This window comes from Sardina pilchardus, chromosome 2, assembly GCF_963854185.1.
Source record: "Sardina pilchardus chromosome 2, fSarPil1.1, whole genome shotgun sequence".
Taxonomy (NCBI): Eukaryota; Metazoa; Chordata; class Actinopteri; order Clupeiformes; family Clupeidae; genus Sardina; species Sardina pilchardus.
Window position 1 is genome coordinate 20,620,920 of NC_084995.1, and position 17,769 is coordinate 20,638,688.

The 17,769-nt window shown below is 44.1% G+C and overlaps 1 protein-coding gene across 5 annotated transcripts; it reads left to right on the forward strand.

The window, feature by feature from the left end:
- The first annotated feature begins 371 nt into the window (after positions 1 to 371).
- ssbp3a (single stranded DNA binding protein 3a) lies at positions 372 to 17,261 on the forward strand. 5 transcript variants are annotated; one of them, XM_062520975.1, is made up of 18 exons: positions 372 to 530; positions 1,082 to 1,154; positions 1,336 to 1,397; positions 2,204 to 2,288; positions 11,178 to 11,267; positions 12,824 to 12,898; positions 13,242 to 13,301; positions 13,508 to 13,562; positions 13,705 to 13,778; positions 14,293 to 14,384; positions 14,557 to 14,605; positions 14,725 to 14,760; positions 14,938 to 15,001; positions 15,158 to 15,228; positions 15,393 to 15,462; positions 15,599 to 15,627; positions 15,912 to 16,013; positions 16,323 to 17,261. In XM_062520975.1, exons 1-18 carry the CDS (start codon positions 475 to 477, stop codon positions 16,350 to 16,352), a joined length of 1,173 nt encoding a protein of 390 aa, XP_062376959.1. In that variant the 5' UTR covers positions 372 to 474; the 3' UTR covers positions 16,353 to 17,261. The 5 variants fall into 5 exon arrangements, with proteins under 5 accessions (XP_062376959.1, XP_062376967.1, XP_062376975.1 ...); XM_062520983.1 differs by having other exon boundaries at positions 14,317 to 14,384; XM_062520991.1 differs by lacking the exon at positions 12,824 to 12,898.
- The last annotated feature ends 508 nt before the right edge of the window (positions 17,262 to 17,769 follow it).

Genomic DNA, 17,769 nt, shown 5'->3' on the forward strand with positions numbered 1-17,769 from the left:
TGGTCAATTAATAGTTAAATATAGCCTAGACTATTTTTTTCCTCAAACTGGCTAGGCCTAGTCTAAACAACCAGTGATATGAAATGTGCCTGTTCTATCAGACTTCTTTACTTATACCTTAAATATGTATGCATGTGCTCTTTTTACAAATTTGATTTATAGTCATTATATATACCTACAAAAGCATTTGTCAGTGTAGGTTACACGGCTGATCAAATATTTCTAATCGCAGCCGCCCATACTCTTGGTTATGAAGGGCAGAGGGCGGTTTAAGTGAAACAGTCTAAAGTCATTGGTAAGTATGAGTGTCAATCACCAAGATTAGGTCACCGCCCATAGTCCATGCTGTGACCAGGGTCGGTTGAGCCGCACTATCACAGAAGGATGGGGTCACGGATGGGCTACACGTTGACAGCTGGAACATAAGAAATTCGTCGTGGAATAAGGGGAAATTCTTTCTGCACATTTAAAACCATGTTTCCGAAGGGGAAAGGGACTGCCGTGCCCTCAGACGGGCAAGCTCGTGAAAAGTAAGGGCTCCGATCATGCCTCTACGTTATTTCCTAGCTCATTCAATTGTTTCTGCTGTTTGCGCTCTACGTCCGTCCGTCTGTGGTGAGGTTGCAGGAAGATGTTTTACCCTCTTTCAGTCTAATATGAATGAAAGATTTTGTACAAGCCTTGTTTTGTAGAGATGGAGAGAAATTAATGGTCACAGTTTCGTGAGTGTAAGACGAAAACAGCTTTGTTGATGTGGACACACGACACATTCTCTTTATGATTGAATCATTTTGTTAAAGCCCTTATACACGTCTATCAAGTAAAATATTTTTAAATGCACGTGACACTGTATTGTGTTGATCAGTAGTTAAACTGTACATGCGATTTGTTAGGATACTTTGTTTCCATGTTACGAATATGTTACTAACTTGGTCAGAAGGAATGTTGGCTACATTTCGCAAAGGCTGCAACCTAATAGGTTAACGTAATATTTATTGTGTGAGATATTCCATAGACCATGTAGGATAGCCAGTCTATTACCTATTCAGTTTCACCAAACCTGTCTCTTTAACTCATACAGGCTAGCATTGTACGTCTACGAGTATCTGCTTCACATCGGTGCACAGAAGTCTGCACAAACGTTCCTCTCTGAGGTGAGGTGGTCTTCTATTGTCTGTTTGTTTACATGGAGAATGACCTCTTCCGTCCATTCCGCAATGCTCTTTGTTCGGTTCAGTGTGACCTCCATTTTGAAAGCTCTAAGCATATTGTATGATATTTGATGTCTCTTTCCATTTATGATGTTTTTGTCATTTTGTCTTTCCGTTTTCATAGATACGGTGGGAGAAAAACATTACGCTTGGTGAGCCACCAGGCTTCCTTCATTCATGGTGGTGGTAAGTTAAGCTACCTCAACTTTGTGGGGGGAGACCTTTTAAAGTCTATTAAAGGAAACCAAATTACAAATGAGACCTCACATTTGAACTTGTCTCCTGTAGAAAATGTCACACTTAAAGGAGAAGTTTTGTGCAGCTTTGTTATCAAAGGAGACAGGATACCTATTGCTGTTTTATTTCTCGGTGGTCTTCTCGGGTCACTTTATCCTTCAAGAGTTTCAGGTGTAATAAGCTCTACTTTAAAGACAGGCTACCTAGGCCAGTTTAATCATCTGGGGTTCCCACGGGTCATGGAATTTCTAGAATATCGTGGACATTTGGAATGTCTATTCCAGACATAGAAAGTCAGGGCATGGTATAATTTTTAGGTCAAAGTCATGAAATATCAGGGAATTTTGTTGTAGCAGTTTAAAATTGACTTGTCAAAATACATAAGTACAAGTATGTCCATAATGTCCATGCAGAATTGGCGTATATCTTATTAACTTTACTGCTTGCTTGAGTTAGTAATTGTGCTTTGCCCAACTTCGTTTATTTAAAGCCCTTTTAGGCCTATTAATTTCCTGCTTTAAAAAAGTAAAGGATTTTTTAACATAGGCTACACAACTGTTCTGAAAGCTGTGGTCTGTATATTGTATCGTTCATTAGGTCATGGACATTTTTTCTGTCAGGGAAAAGTCATGAAATTTTACATTTGACTTAGAGATCATCCCCATAGCCTATCGGCATGTGTGTTTTCAATTTGTCCCGAACAGAGCTTTTCTAATGTTATGAAATGTGTTGCTTTGTCATTAACTGTGTCACAGTGTATTTTGGGATTTGTACTGTGCGGCCCCAGAAAGAAGGGACACATGCGATCACTCCAGTGAGGCCAAAGCCTTTCATGACTACGTGAGTAATGCCCCCCCCCCCACACACACACACACACAACACACACACCTCCTCCTGTTGGTCCAGTGCAGTGGTCTGGAAGTGCATTTGTTAGAGGCATATGGGCCAAATGAGATTTTTTTTTTTGACACGTGCAATGTCAACAATGAAGGAATGAATATATGGACATAATGACCCATAATACTATAAGTTATACAGTAGTGTGTGATGCATCTGTGGTGTTCTGTATTACCTTTATAATATCCTTACCCTCAATAGTCTTGTATAGTATGTCCTATGATATTCCTATCTTGTGGCATATTCGATTACTAGAATATTTTGACCCAAAATACTATTTCAGTCTTATAGTTCCTTTTTGTAAAGGGAGCAAGCACTTGTAATTGCTCCCTGGTTTTGTGGCTATAGCTTAAATGTTCATTGGAATAGGTGTGTGAACAAAGTTAAATGGAAGACCTGTAAGAGTTAAAGATGCTTGAACAATTATATGAACAAGTGGCAGGTTGTTTGAAGACATAAGGTTAACATAACGGTAATCTCCCATTGACTCCCAATAGTGTTTCCTATTTGACCCCATTAGATGGCCTAAATGGGGCCAGGGGAAGTTGCGGTAATTTTAATGTTACACTCTCTCGACACAAAAATATTGTACTGGAAATATTGCACTCTGGTGTGTCTTTCTTTGTGAGATCTATGTAGCAGGAAATTAGGAGAACATATGGGAATAAATTCCTATAAGATCTCGTTAACTCTGCCATAATTGATATAAGTAATGTTCAAAGTAAGTGCTACTACTGGACGGAATTGCTTATATGGTTTTAGCCCATTTACATTTAAGTGCTGTACTGATAGACCAGATTCAATAAACAAGCAGTGTGGACACAGCAGTTGACCCGTCTAACTACAAAAAGAAACCATGTTCTCTCATAACTAGCACAGCACCATGTCAGGTGCATACTTTGAAACATGTGATGGCTAGTAAATATCTTTCAGGACTAAGCCTTAAGACTGGTGCATATTTTCTTTCTGTGGTGTCCAATACAAGAATGTAGACATTTGATTTTCATCAACTCAAACTCACGGTTATGGGGTCATGAGTGGCAGGACTTCTGCTGTTTGACACATAAACCAGTCTTACCCAAATCTCCTTCAAATCCCAGAGTTTTAAAATGCCGTACATGTTCTTAGGGTGGATTAAGTTGAATAAGCTGCAAGGATTTATTTTGTAATTCTGTGTTGTAGAGCGCTGGTCCCCTTTTGCAGACACTCCACTCTATGTTACATAATATTAACCCTTACACCAGCAGGCAGCCAAATAACAATCCACAGAGGGCTTACCTTCCTCAGGAAGCATGTTTCGGTTTAGGAATATTTATTTTCTGAACACACCCTTGAACACCACATGCACACGAGCACACACACACACACACACACACACACACACACACACAATCCAGTTTGTGACTGTCAAGCTCTCAAAGTTAAACGGGGACCCCCCTTTCAGAAATAGTGTTAACCAAGCCTGCCACAGCTTCCTCACATCTCTTTACCGACACTAACTAGACACACGTACAACACACAAACACACTGTGTAAAACAGGCCTGTCTCTTTAACAGCAGAAATAGCCTCTAGTGCTGTGTGAAGGGTGATGGGGGAGGGGGACGCGAAGGACCTGATAATGGCGAGGTTTGCTGTTGCTTTTTAGCTTTTTAACCCTGACACAGCAGGAAAGGAGGGGCAGCCGCGTCCTCTCCAGCTCCCCTCCCCCCACAACACAACACCGCACCACACAACACAACGCCCTGGGGGTAGGGGGGAGGACAGGGGAGGAGCGTGGAGATAAGTCGCTTGTCTAAGGATGTGCCACCTAAAAGGTGCCAATTCAGACATGAATTCAGGCTGATATGTTTGGTTATCCGGGGGTGTTTTGTGTCAACTTCATGCTGAACCTCAAGTAGGCCGGTGTGACGGACTACTGATGGTTGGCCTCTTTGAAATGATAGACTCTCCTGTAATCACCAGCATAACCTTCAAATGAAATGAAAAATGAAAACATTGCTATGCGCGATTGAGGAAAATTATCGCTATCTGCGTGCCTGTGTAAAAACCCGTTCACTGGATAGTGAGATTTGAGAATGATGGCCCTCCCCTCTGTCCATGAGTGAAATGAGCTGTGTGTTTACTTGCATTAGGCCATCTTTACTGAATCAACCAGACTTGTTAAAGAACTTAAGACGTCAAGTTCATTTCACTTTCAAAATCATATTTTCCCTTTTCCTCTGGCCCTCGTGTACTCTCACAGATATGGTTAATAAGGATGACAGAACACCTCTTGGAGGCAATGTAAGTCTGTGTGTGTTTGTATCTGTGAGGTTTAGATTGATTGGTATGTATTTGTGCATGCTTTTCTCTCCGCCATTGAATGTAATGGTGGCGCGTAGCCATGACAATAGAGGCATCAAGTGCCTGCTAGTTTACTAGATATGTATGTTTAGTGGCCATTAGCATTTTTGACTGCAGGGCAATGCATCACAGTCACGACTGACCAACAGATCAATGCTGTGGCTGCATTATGTTCCGATAATGAATCCTAAATATAGCCGTCTCGCAATATGCCGCTCTCCGAGTGTTGCTCAGTTGAACTGCTTCGGTCTAACGGACTCATCAAGCAAAACATTAGCACAGGCAACTGCGGCTGCCATCAGCCGTCTGTCTGAGCAGTCCATCACAGGCCTCAGAGGGGGATGGAGAGAGGGAAGAGGAAGGAAGTGGACGGAGAGAGGGTTCTGGGGGGGTGGGGGGTGGGTGGAAAGAGCTGGGGAGCCAAGGTGGGGGAGGGGTAAAACACAGAGAGAGAGAGAGAGAGAGAGAGAGAGAGAGAGAGAGAGAGAGAGAGAGAGATTCAGTCCTGTTTTTTCCCCTTTGTCCCTCTCAGTAAATACCAAAGAATCCATGAGTTTGTTCCTGAGCCATTATATTGCTCTTTCATATAGTCGTATCATTAAGGTATACACGGACAGGGGGTGCAGGGGGAGGTAATTAGGTTACTCACTGATAAGAGGGCTCCTGTTCTTGGCTTGGGCTACTGGGATTGCCACGGCAGGCTGGGACAGGAGCGGTTGGAGAGCACAGCCCCTACCACATCTAAAATATTCCAGGAATTTCCTTGACTGTTTTTTTTTCTTCCCCCTACAGAGGACCTTGCTTCACTTTTGTTTTGTGAGGCTAGGTGAAGGGTTGGGGGTGGGGAAGGTTGGGTAGGGTTGGGTTCTGCTCTGGGAGAGGTTGCTCTGGGAGATCATGTTAAGTCTGCAGGGGGCTGGAGAGCCTTCGGTGCCATTTGGGAGGCCTTGTTCAGGTCTGTGGGATCAGCAAGGAATCTGCTGGTGGCTTTAGCTGAGTGCGGTGGGGAAGTGCCCAGGAGAGATGGAAACAAAGCGAGAGACACGGCGCGCCTCAGCCAAACGTGTCTCACCGAACATCCGGATTACGTTCCCTGTTTTGATTAATCTTACACTTGTACGGATAGCCTTTCAACGCACCGCACCACTGTTTCAGTATTGCCAATTATGCGTTGCCATTTTCAACAATGAAACTAGATATGTTATTGGATATTTTCTTTGGTTCCTTGCCCAGACATGCCGGTTTCTGCCCAGAAAGATGAACAGTCAAAGGCCCTTATGAGATGATTGATTATCTTCTAAATGTTTAATTTGTGTTTTGCACATTGTCCTTGAGAGTCCCACCCTACTTAATTGTTGTCTTTTTACAGTAGCCTATTAGTCAGAATCATGGTCCATCTCTATTGTTAACTCTATCTATTGTTTATGCTATTGTTACATTGTTATATAGCTATTGTCATTACAAGTAATATGTTCATATTATTTGTTGGGGTGATTTTTATTATCAGTCCTCATATAACAAAGGACTGCATTCCAGTTCTGTTCAGTATTTGTTCATTGTATGTTGTATGTCATGGTTGCCATGGCAGCAGGGCTTGTGGCAGGTGGCAGGTGATCTTGGTGGTCGCCGGTGATGAGGGCTGTTCTCATCTGTCACACTAATATCTGAGTTGCAGGTGGCTACCTGTCGCTAGTGTCTGGCTTTTCGAAGCATTGGCTTATCATAACTACTTAGGCCTATCAGCACACAGTAATAGACCTCAGATAGCCATTCAGTCAGAGAACAGAATTTTGTATCGGTGCTGTGAGTCTATGCTAAAGAAGATGCCTTGATTCTGATTGGAAACTTCAATGGAAGCATGGCAAGAGGTCCCAGAGGGTTCTTTAAAGCTTCCTTGTCTCCCCTCATCAGTTTTAATCAGTGATGTCTACATAGGTTTAAAAAGTTGAATACATGTTGATGAAATGTGTTTCGGTTTTGTGCTCCTTAGGCGCAAGCCACTTGGCCTTTATTAGAAGTAAGGACCACTTATACTGCTCTGTTGACTGACCTCTGTTATGGCTTGATTGCCACTAAGGGGGGTTATTATTCTGTCAAGTGGAGTCGTCTGTGGGTACTCACCTTCTCCACTAATTGCTTTGACCCCTAGATGTGGCTGATGACATAGACGACTCATCTCTTCCGTAACTAGTTCTACAAAGCATTCAAAAACATTTTTTTGCAAATAGAGACAATTCCACTAAAAAGGTCCAAAAATGTTCATGGACTCCCTATCAAAAGCAGCTGGATCCTTGTAATTGGCACAGTATTCAATAATGTTACTGTGATCACATTTGTGCCTAACAGTACCTGTAGCAGTAGCCTCCATCCTTAGCTCTATGCTTTTGTTCCCTCTGTGTGGGAGGGCCATGGAGCCTGTGCTTTTAGATTCCCTGCAGAGGGGTGAACTCACCAAGGAGAGGAGACAAGGGTGCCATGGTTACTACCGCCATGCCAGTGTGGTCACAGAGGCCCCTCCGCCAGTGAACACACGAGAGGGACGAGAGCAACAGATGCCCCATTGAATTGCCAAAGGGGAGAGAGAGAGAGAGCTTGAGAGGGAATTTTGTTGTGGAGAAGAGTAGCATATGACAGGAGCAGATGGAGAGCTTTTTCTTTTTTTTCTTTGAAGTCTGCCTCTACCAGTTGTACCACACCCATGTTGTCTTGACAACATCTGTCAATAATCATTGTGGGTCATGCCGATCAATTTTCCTAGAAAAAAAAAAAAAAAAAAGACAGCAAGAATTGATGTTGCTCGACAGTAATGGCTTTCTGTGCTTTATACATAATTAACTTCTCTACCGCAGGGGTAGTTTATGACTTCTCTCTCATAGGTTGGGCTTGTTAGTCTAGAGAAGAGATGAGTATCACAAAAGGGCCAGAGATTACTTACATGCCTAATAGACTTAATATTATAAAGTCATCTTATAGGGAAACCTATTCCTCACAGGCTGTGCACTCGGGGCAGTAATACTGTTGTTTACAGGCGGTGTTTATGGGTCTGTGTCTTTTTCCCCAGAGGCCAGAGGACATTTAAAAAGGGCCCGGCCTTTCTTTGTCAATCAGTAATGAATCGCCATGGGGACAGTCCAGCATACTGTTCTGATGCTGAAGAATCAGGATAAACATTTAGGCCATGTAAACACTCAGAGTAGAAGAGTGCATAGTTTTTGTTTTAGTTTTTTTGTCATCATGTACTCCCATCGGCCTGACATTAATATCGTTGACTGACAGTGACTGATTTTTTAACTGTTATGTCTGACTGGTATACTCAGAGATTCAAGTGCTATGAAGGATATTGAATGAAGTAAACAAACACCTAAAAAAATCGCATCGATTATCAGACAAATTGGTTTTGCATATCAGTATCAGCCAGACTAGAGTTACACAATTGTGCATCCCTGCTATCTACGTGTGTAAGCTATTGCTATTTTATTCTTTATTCTCTATTGTTGACATATGTTTTTGCGACCTGTAACCTATCACCATTGACTTAATTTACCAGACGCATTTTTTGCACATTATTTATAACATGTTTATATGGCCAATTGTAATGAAGTGAATTGTATTGTTCATGCAAATTTATTCAGCAATGCTTCTCGATGAGTTGCTTTGCTTATACCTAGCAGAGCCCTCATAAAACCTGGGATCACCTTTTCATTATTCGTTGCAAGGTTAAGTGTGAGTTCTGTGACCTTTGTGTTGAAGTCACCAACTGAAGTGCCCCAAGAATGTCAAGACTCTAAAATGCATCAGCATAAGCATCCCCCTACCACTCCCATCCCCAACCCACAGCTGCCCTGGCATATAGGCCGCAGTAGACCTGATGCTGCAGCAGGGCTGTACGAATGCGCTGGGGATTGAAGGGAAGATTAGAGGGATCACTGTCGCGCCGTCCACTTCCTCCAGGATGGCCTTCAGCTGCTCCCTTTAAGACCTTATTGTGCGCCGGGTTTCAGGTGGTCAGACGGTCACACACCTCTGGAGATTTGCCTCGGTGGAGATCCCTGAGCCTAGAGACAGCCTATGAGACTGAATTCAGTCTGCAAATGATCTCTCCGCTGCAGTCACCTTGTCAAAGGGTTCTCAATTTGGATTCTCAGTCAAAATGTCAAATAGGGCGAATGTGCAAGTTCACTTCTGTCCCCATCACACACTGCCCACGAACACACAGGCACTATGGCTACTGCATGAGAATTCACTGAAAGCGTATACTCCTACTTTACAGTTATCTCGTAAGTTTCAGTGTCAAAGTCTGTTTGACGAGGGCTTGGTGCTTTTCATTGTGCTGTCTTACTCTGCTACCAATATAACAGAGGTCACAAACAGTGCAGGCCGAGGGGAAAACAGGAATCAGGAAATGAAGGCATGGGTGGTGACTGGTCACTTGGCTAGGAGCTAGCCCACCAAGCATCCAGGTCTCCACCCTCTATCTTCTCCAGCTGTTAGTCTGGACAGATGGCCAATTGAACAAGCTTGTGGGATTATTATGACATTATGACATTATTTTTGACATTTTTTATTTGTTTATTTTAACCAGGACTTTTTGACATCTAACAGGACTCACATGCTGAATTTGACTGTGCTCGGTTTCCCTTTCGCCCATGTCTTCCGAAGCCAGGGCAAGCCTGTGGTGCATAAATACAGTAGACTCGGCCTCCGTTTCATGCAGAAGCAGCGGGTTAGGGCTCTGCGTGATGGTGTGTTGTTTGTTACCATCAGATCCCAGGCTACTGGAGTCTGACACTACCATGTTTCTCCCCCTGCTGTTAGATTTCACAATTGCTGAGGGGATATATTTAGACACGGCCCAATCCACATTCAGCTTTCTGTTTTGGCTGCCAGGTTCCCCAAGGGCTGCTCCGTTAGACACTGTTTACAAACATGCTGATAGCTAGAAGGCATCCCTAGACAAATGTTAGCCTTCTTTGTCAATATGTTTTTAAATATTCCAGTAAAGATCAATAATGCTGGAGGATCTGATCTCATTCTCCTTTTGTGTTGGACAGCATCAATAGCATTCTACCAGGAAGCTGTTAGCTTTGCCATCATTTTAGCTCTGTGTTTCTTAGGATGTCTCATGACGGCAGCATATTGCTGGCTGGTGTGGCTCTGTGTTGCATTGACTGTTCGCACATATGCCGTGCGCCAGACTGTCTGTGGTGGTGATAATCAGCGATGCTGCTCCCAGTCTAAGCACAGCAGGGACAGAGGTCTGAACAATGGGTATTATTTGACACTAATGGAGAAATGCTCTGTGTCATGCCCCTCTATGCTAATTCAAGACCCTGATAGGATTAGCGGGTGCTAATAAACAAAGGCTGCAATGCTGCAATGAATGAAAACAGTCAGTGGGGTGCACTGCTGTTTGATTGTATAGGTCTTACTGTATGTCTTAGGGGCAATACAGTTAGTTGCTGTTTGGTGGTATAGGTCTTGCTATATGTCTTAGAGGGTGACACAGCCAGTTTCCTCTGCAGTGGTTTATTTCTTCCTAACCTTCCATGGTTTAACACTGGCTAAAACCTACTTTTGCCATTCAGTGTAGTTAGAGTTTATCCTTGGAAATGCACAACACAGAGAAACATTCATATATGGCATATGTGTCATGAATGTATAAATGCCAGCCTCTTTCTCTGTCACCAATCAGTAATCATCCGTTTGGTGGTTCTCTCATAAAGAGTAGCAACCACAGCATCACTGTCCAATCAAGTCCAGTCAGACGCGATTGAACAAGATGAGCTGCTTACTTGGATTTCTTTATAAGATGCTGCCTTCCCTGCCTTTAAGTCCCTCAAATCCTGACCTCTTGTCATAATCAGCTTTCATACGTGTATGGGATTTAGCCACAGCATGTGTGGCTGCAACACACAGAGGCCTCTAAGGCTGACACATGGTTGCTAACGCGGTCAGGGAGGAACTCACCAAAACCCATGTTTTGGATTGAACAAAGCACAGCACTAGCCACACACAGAGTGCACTCAGTGGAGTGCTTACCACATCTGAAGCATAACAAAATGACTGCTAATAGATCATGTACAACAAATGCCATTGATGTGAACGGAACTTTCCGCAGCCATGTAATAAATGACTTTAACGTTTGAAGTTGTATGTTGAAAAACAGTTAACATCAAATGGTCATTCAGCAAAGCATTTTCTGTATTGATTGAGTTTATACTGAAATCGTTCATGTTTCTTTGCTAAATTATTTGATGTCAGTCAAACCATGATATGGCTGGTAAATAAATTACTTGATGTCAGCCAAAGCACATTGAAAGTACGATAATAGGCTACAATTTAGAATGTCCTTTAAAGATCTTGAATGGTATACTCACAAATGTCTGTCATCAGATGTTTGAGGCAGTCCTCATCATCTCATTTTTCCATAACCTGATACTGTTGGCTATGTGACTTCATGGTGTCCGTGTTCTGGTTTGTGTCCACAGAGCGCTGCCGCTGCACCCAGTCCGGTGATGGGCAACATGCCTCCCTCTGAGGGCATGCCTGGTGGACCCATGCCCCCAGGGTTCTTTCAGGTGGGTGATATTTAGCTCTGCTTCACATGTGTCTTTGTATAGGCTTATGTCTTGGTGTTTAAGAGAGTGGACGCACACTCACATATACTCATGCATACTCACACACACTCACACAGTCACACACACTTACCGGTACACACACTCACATACTCACACATACTCACACACACTCACACATACTCACACATACTCACACACACTCACACATACTCACACATACTCACGCTGGTCATGTACATATACATAGGGAGTTAATATAATATAATCAGCCATTTAAAGCTTAAAACTACCCACTATAGCGACATAAACTGTACAAGACAAAGCAATGACCAAGGACTCATTTGTTTTTTGCAACATCATCCACTTGCTTCACCCCAAACAGAAGCATGTCCTCTTCCCCTTCCAATGGGTGTTGGCAAAGAGAGTGGCAGTCTGAACAGGCTCTCAGTGAATGTGCAATCTCAGGCTTGAACATTGAGCTTCTAAGTGGGCGGCCCTGCTCCCCTCGCTGATAGTGGAGGGCCTGTGTGTGTCTCTCTGTCTGTGCTGTGCGCGGAGACCCAGTGCTGTCACAGCCGGCGCTGGCGCTGACCTCCCTGGCCTGACCCTGCGATGCCCATTATGTCTCCGTCCTGGTCCTCTGCCAAGCACAGGAGGGATGCACCTCAGCAGTGACCAGCAGCAGAAGGGACTGACTGTGAGGGTGAAGGGGGTTCAAGGGGCTTGTGTTTTGCCTCAGGTTGGGGGCATTTCAGGGTTTGAGTGTCAGGAGAGAAAAATACATTTGATAAGGGGTCCTTTAAATGGGTCACATTCGTTTTTTTTATTATTATTATTTTGTTTTGTTTTTGAAAAAAAACTGTGGCTGTTTGTCAATCATGCCAGTGGTGGTGGTGATCAGCTTCGGAATGGGACTCTGGCCTCAGCAGGGATCACGTTGTTGTCTTCCCAGGACTGTTAATTGAATTACGCATGGGACACAGTATAGGTTTCACTCAAGCATGGAAAGTTTTACACCAAGACAAAGCTGAGTCCATTATCCCAGTGTTAAGCCATGCATCAGTGGTCATGTTGAAACGTGAGGCAGGGAAAGAGCCTGGGCAGCTGGTTTGGGTTTGACCAGACTGAAGTCATGCTGCCCCCTGGTGGTTTGTCCATCTCACCATTCGGCTTGGACTTTTTTCGTTGTATTGGGGATGACATTTTAGATTGCATGGTCCACACCAGGTGTATGTTTTTGGGATAAGGCACCTTTTCTTGCTTTTACAAAATGAATGAGATCAATCAAAAGGCTATCAGCTCACTCATTTCATATCCCTGACTCTCTCATCAGCTTTCTGGCTCTTGTGACTAGTTGCTCATGAACCTTTGCTGTTCTTGCATTTGCTGCTCTCTCTCTCTCTCTCTCTCTCTCTCTCTCTCTCTCTCTCTCTCTCTCTCCTGCTCCTTCTCTCTCTGGGATTCTCTCCTCCTCTGTCCTGCCATGTGTCACTTTTTGCTGCCTCTGATGCCATGGTAACGGCCATTTTTCTCTCTGCGCTTTTCCGATCTCGCAGGGTCCCCCCGGCTCCCAGCCTTCGCCTCACCCACAGCCTCCCCCTAACGCTAACATGATGGGACCCCACGGGCAGGTAAACGCATTCTTACCACTATTCTGCAAAAGACTTGCTTTCTTTCTCACCTCCTTTCTTGCTCACATATTCATACAAATACATGCTTGCACAGTGTACATCACCAGTGGGACGCAGATTAGTGAAGTAGTTGGGCTAGCATGCAGTAGCCTGAAAAGTTGGAGGTTCAATTCCTGGCTTCCACTGTTGTGCCCTTGAGCAGTTGCTTCGGGGTCAATGGCCCTCGTAGAATAATTGACACATGAAAGTTGCTTTGGATAAAAGGTGTATGCTAAATTAATCAAATGTAAACATAAATGGTTTATGTTCTGTCTCTCATAATCTCCTGTTGTTCCTTCAACAGCCTTTCATGTCCCCGCGGTACGCTGGAGGCCCCCGTCCTCCCATCAGAATGGGAAACCAGGTACGTCTGTCGTCTGGAGCCCTGCCCCATGTGTCTGGTCAGGCTGTCGGATGGATGGATGGATGGATGGATGGATAGATGGATAGATGGATAGATAGATAGATGGATAGATAGATACTTTATTGATCCCCAAGGGAAAATTCAAGTCAGTGGTTGGGAGCATGTTGTCTCACAAATCGTCCTCTCTCCTATTTGCTCTTTTCCAGCTCCCAGGTGGACAGCCCTTGCCTCCAAACGTCATGGACCCCACACGACCACCAGGTACTGAGACTTCGCCTTAACAACACTCACAAAGAGTGTAGCCTACTGCTCATGAACGTCACTCCAGCAGCAAGACTCACCACTTTGGTCAGAAAGTACAGATTCATTTTCACTACTAACTTCTACCTATTGTTATTTGCAGGCCACCCCAACTTGGGCCCCATGCAAAGAATGAATGTACCCAGGGGAATGGGCCCAATGGGAGGTGGACCACAGGTATGACCCGGAGTACCCCCTAGCTTTCTGCTGCCTTGTGTGCTGATCTTTCAAAGGATATGCTGCATGCATCAATGGCCCTTTGGTGTGGCCTGAGTTAGATTAACAGATTATCCTTGTTTGCCTGGGTTTCATTCCAACATTGTCTCTTGCTAAATCTGAAGCCGGAATTTAATGTTCTTGTTCCTCAGGATATCACTGCATATCTGTAGCATGTCAAACTAGGTGTGACAAAAAAAAGGGTGGTTTTGTTCTTTCTGAATTGTGGCCTTCCTCTTTAAGGTCCTCAATAGCACAAAATGAATACTTAAACATTTTTTGCCTTAACACCCTGCCATTCAAAGTCACCTTTCCTTAAACACTCCTCCGTAAGAGTCTGCCTGGTAACCTACTGCTCCATTCCCTTCCCACACTAACCCTTCTCTTTCTTCCCTCTGCCGTTTTTGTCTCCTGCTCCCTCTCGGTCTCCTCTCGGTCTCCTCTCGGCGCGTCCTCTGCTCTCTGCTTATGGTAGTCTGAACATTGGTTATCATTGCAGAACTATGGCGGGGGGATGAGGCCTCCACACCCCAACTCCATGGGTCCCGGCATGCCCAACATGAACATGTAAGAGCACTCTTAGGCAGACGCCTAACTCCTCCACACTTGGCCTGGGATTGGGCTTAGGTAGTAGGCCAGTGAGATAAAATAAGTGTGGCAGCAGACGAGCCACTAAAGAATGCAGTTTGGTTCTCCGGCCCTGATCTTGTGGTGTTGTGTTTTCGGTTCCCTCACACAGGGGCCCCGTAGCTGGCCGGCCATGGCCCAACCCTAACAACGGCAACAATGTGAGTTTGCGCTCGTCTTCACTGTTGTACAAATCCAATTCTCCTCTGGTATTGACTCATCTTGACATGTGGAGTAGGATTTGTGGTGGCTAAAGTGGCTGTTTCTTGATGCTTTCCAGATTCCATACTCCTCTTCCTCTCCTGGCACATACGGGGTGAGAGCTCCTTATCAATGTGTTTGTGTTTTAGCAATAGATTAGGAACTCCTCCTAACATCTCGTATCTAATCACTCTTTCAGTCACCTCCAAACCTCTCCATCTGGAGCGTGGCTGTTGGTTTCACACACAAAATGGCAGATGTGTTGCTCATGTCCTTGTGTCTTGTCCCACAGGGTCCGCCAGGAGGTGGAGGAGGGGGCTGCCCCCCAGGAACTCCTATAATGCCCAGTCCAGCAGGTACAGTATGCCCCCCACCCCCCACCCAACTCAACAATCAACTCTGCTTGCCGCCTTGGGCTTTATTGCTCTACGCTCGTCTCTAGCTCTGCATCAGCCACACTCCCTTTCCTCTCTGTCAGGCGTGTAACGCTCGCTCTCACGTTCCACTTTCAGACTCCACTAACTCTGGTGACAACCTCTACACAATGATTAACTCTGTTCCGCCGGGGGGAAACCGGACGAATGTGAGTCCAGCGCATTCCCATAACAAACAAAAAACAACAAACAAAAAAACCTACAAATACCCCCCCTTCTGAAATTTTCTCTCGCTTTCATGAGTGTGGCATTTGACTGTACTCCTGTACTTCTGTCTCCTTTTCTGCCTGCGGGTTTTGGCCCTTTTCCTCAGTTCTCTATGGGTCCTAACTCTGATGGGCCCATGGGAGGAATGGAACCCCATCACATGAATGGATCATTAGGTAACCTAATGTTCAGTGGGTCCTCTCTACTGATACGGTGCCCTCAACCTAACAATGAACTAAACATACAGTATTAACTCTAGTTTTGCGGACAGTTATTGGCAGAGTTTTAAGGATCTCCCCCTCTCTGTTATAGGTTCCAGTGATCTAGATGGGCTTCCCAAGGTAATTTTGAATGTTCATTATCAAAATAATCAATCTTACAGTAGTTGCATATAAGCATTAATACATGCACTGTGGTGTTTCTTTGGTACTTCATCACGCCAACTGTTTTTGACACATTGCAAAGCAGATTGCTAGCAATTGTGGTATATTTTCATTATGGAGTGTGAAGAGTATTGAAGACAAGTGCAATAGCATACCTTACAGTTCTCAACACCAGTAGTTAGTTGCATGAACAGTACGTTAGGATCTGTGGCTGTTAAACATTTTTGGCCTTGTCCCGTCAGAACTCTCCAAACAACTTGAGTGGGATGAGTAACCCGCCTGGGACGCCGAGGGATGACGGAGATCTCGGGGGGAACTTCCTCCACTCTTTCCAGAACGAGAACGTGAGTGGAGGCCAGCGTAGCGTCTTTGTGTGTGTGCGCGCGCGTGTGTGTGTGTGTCAGGGATGGAAATTAGCACCAGCCACCAGCCAAATGCTGGTAAAATGTAAGAGTGGCTAGTAGATTTAGACACAAAGTCATATTTTAACATTGAGTGGCTGGTTAATTTCACCAGAAATCTGCTATTGGCACACCCCTGGTGTGTGTGTGTGTGTGTGTGTGTGTGTATACCATGAAGTCTCACACTATATGTACACAGCAATGTAAATCCCTACATGGCTCTCTTGTCTGTCTCTCTCTCTCTACCCTCAGTACTCGCCGACCATGACCATGAGTGTGTGACCAGCCGCGGCGCCGCTAGGAGAACTACGCCGCAGCCAGAGAGTGTGTGTAGAGGATTAACGCATATCTACCGCCATGCACTGGAGTCTAGTTCACCAGCGTCAGCAGATTAGAGTCGGTTGGGAACAGTGAAAACTTCAAGCATCCGGGTTCTCCCGTAGCTCCATCTTACAAGAAGGACCTGGTTTATATCCTCAAAGACACTACTATGAATTCCGCCCCTGGATCGAACTGTTTTTAAAACGAGCTTTTTTTATTTTTATTTAGTTACAGCAGTGTTTTCTTTTTGTACTGTCTGATTTAAAAGTCAGCATGGAGATGGCTCCTCTGCTATAGGATTTTTTTTTTTACCCATGATGCCCTCTCAAAACACGGTGGAAGACTAGAAGACTAAAGGATCAAGAACTTCGATGTCCTCGAAAGAAGTCCACGGAAGCCAGTAATATGGGAACCGCTCCAGTGCAAATCCATTGAAGGGTTTCCTCTGTCCACTGGATCAAGACCATTCCAGCTCTCTCTGACGTAAAACATCAAACTCAGTAACGACTACTGTTGGGAATTTCTTTTTTGTTTGTTTGTTTGTTTGTTTTAAAAACGCCATGACACACCAATAACAACAGTTCCTCATTGACAGAGACGATGCCCAGTGATGAACAGTGAGCTCAGTGAATGTGGAGGACCGTTAGCGTTGAGTGGTTTATTCAAGAGGCAGAGAGTGGCACAGAGAACCATACTGCTCACTTCTCTACCGGTTTTCTCAGCAGAGGGGTCCATGTTGAATTGTATATCAACCTATTTTAATTGGACAGTAAACAAATCTATTCTTTTTTTAAGCTTCACGTTCACATCTATGTATGTCCTATGTCATAAGTTGTGTTTGAGCTATTGATAAACTTGATATTGCAGAAATCAGTGCCTGTCTGTGCATTTGAGTGTCTCAATTCATGTGATTTAAATGAAAACTAAACCATCTTAACTTTCCCAGACACAGTTGTCACTGTAATCTAAAATCAATTCTGAAACCAGAACCTTTATAACGCAGTAAAGCCATGAAGAACATAAACTACAGACATTGGCATTGAGGAAAACATTTCTATCACTGTTTGAACATGTTGTCATAATCAACATGAGTCAATGGATTCAGTAAGGCTCATGTCTGCATCTGCTGCAACTTGCAAATATATCATGCTGGCACGGATCAGTATCTCTAGCTTTTCCAGTTCCTCTTCAGAATTAGAATTGTGCTTTGGCTACTCTGATTTGCATTTGTTGTTCTTGTTTTTAGTTTTTAACACCATACTTGGAAAGCAAAGGTAGCTATAGGTGAAAAAAAAAACATGTACTAGATTGTACATTTTACTGGATTAGTGGAATTGTTCATTTTACGGTAAAACAGAAAGATACCACTTCAGAGGCT

What these genes read in the sequence shown, in the direction of transcription:
- ssbp3a (XM_062520975.1), top strand. Translation starts at nt 475, where the DNA reads ATGTTTCCGAAGGGGAAAGGGACTGCCGTGCCCTCAGACGGGCAAGCT. An exon ending in TGATGGGACCCCACGGGCAG is followed by an intron (nt 12,899 to 13,241) that starts GTAAACGCATTC and finishes TTCCTTCAACAG; the next exon opens with CCTTTCATGTCCCCGCGGTA. An exon ending in CAATGGGAGGTGGACCACAG is followed by an intron (nt 13,779 to 14,292) that starts GTATGACCCGGA and finishes TGCTTATGGTAG; the next exon opens with TCTGAACATTGGTTATCATT.